General features: G+C 41.4%; 1 protein-coding gene across 1 annotated transcript in view; it reads left to right on the top strand.

Annotated features, from left to right (window-relative positions):
• Window positions 1–16, top strand: part of LOC311248271 (opsin-5-like) — a gene marked incomplete at both ends in the record, with an annotated part of 23408 nt that extends 23392 nt beyond the window's left edge. The window contains one exon of the mRNA XM_084339184.1: window positions 8–16. Coding sequence (XP_084195310.1) covers window positions 8–16 — 9 coding nt within the window. The remainder of the gene's footprint in view (window positions 1–7) is intronic.
• Window positions 17–1346: the final 1330 nt, after the last annotated feature.

Raw genomic sequence — 1346 nt, 5'->3', positions numbered from 1 at the left:
GGGTCAGGGCGGCTAGGTGGTGCAGTGGGCAAGGCGCTCACCACCAATGCAGGAGACGCTGGGTTCGAGCCCATGCAGCTCTCGCATTGCTATCAGCTTGGCTGGTCGTTCATACTAATACAATTGGCAGTATTAGGGGGTGGGAAGCTGATGGGTGGGGATCGGACGTTGTGGACAGCGACTCCTACAGGTCAGTTGGTGCGCCTGCGCAGCAGAATCAGGAAGCGACGGGGGCGGCGTGTCCCTCCCACGCAGACCCCCGACGCTGAGAGATCGCGCTGTGCAGGTGAAAAGATGCGACGGCTGCTTCCTCGAGTACTGGAGGGGACACGTGATGTAAGGCTTAGTCCACATTGCAGCCAGCTTGTGGGAGGCGTGGCCTAACAACGTTCGAGACAGGGGAGGGTAGAATTGGACAATACGAAATTGGGATGGAGAAAAATAGAAAATGGGAGAAAAAGTAGATACAAAAAAAAAGTTCTACAGCAGCCATACGTAGGCGTATCAGCCACGCAAAAAGACTGGATTTGAACGGGAGTGACGGTTCTATTGTTTATTGTTTAAAACCTAAGTGGCGAGCTAGTCTTCCTGGGGTCCACACAGAAAGACAACACAAAACACAAAACATAACAATACATGAGATACATATGACGATCACATTCACTTCATTAACGGTGATAATCTAAAAACAGTCAAACATTGTAGACATCTTTATAAACATCAGAATATTTTCAGAAAAGGTTATTACACTCATGGGTAGACATGAATATTTTCAGAAAAGGTTATTACATTCATGAGTAAATATTTCATTATTACAGTAGGTATTTCCACTCCCAAACGTGAACAGTATTTGCCCACATATTTAAGTAGTGCATTCTCTTAGTTGGTACTTGAAAGACACTTTGCTATTCAATTTACTTATGTTCAGTGGGCAGTTATTCCAATGATTTATGGCACGATAAACAACCGTCCTCTTTAAAGCATTTGATTTTGGACGTGGTAACATAATCTGTCCATCATCGGCTGACCTATAGTAAAATAAGGATGAACCTGACTGCATCTGACAATTTGTTTGTATAAGAAAACAGGCTGAGACAAAAAGACTAGTGTTCCTGAAAATTGTAACCGTGTTGAAAACCAGCCTATTCAAATTCAAATTCAAATTCAAATAGGCTTTATTGGCATGAAATATTAACATACTTATTGCCAAAGCAAGTTCAACATACAAACAATAACATATATATTAAGCAATAAAATATCATAATATAGTAATAACAGTAAAGACAATCAACAAGAAACATATTAATTTACAAAATAGTCACTCAATCGGGTAGTCATTTTTCAAG

The sequence above is a fragment of the Notolepis coatsorum genome, assembly GCF_963971535.1.
Source record: "Notolepis coatsorum genome assembly, contig: SCAFFOLD_1155, whole genome shotgun sequence".
Classification (NCBI taxonomy): Eukaryota; Metazoa; Chordata; class Actinopteri; order Aulopiformes; family Paralepididae; genus Notolepis; species Notolepis coatsorum.
Note: the sequence above shows the minus strand (reverse complement) of the source record. Positions and strands in the feature narration are given on the sequence as shown.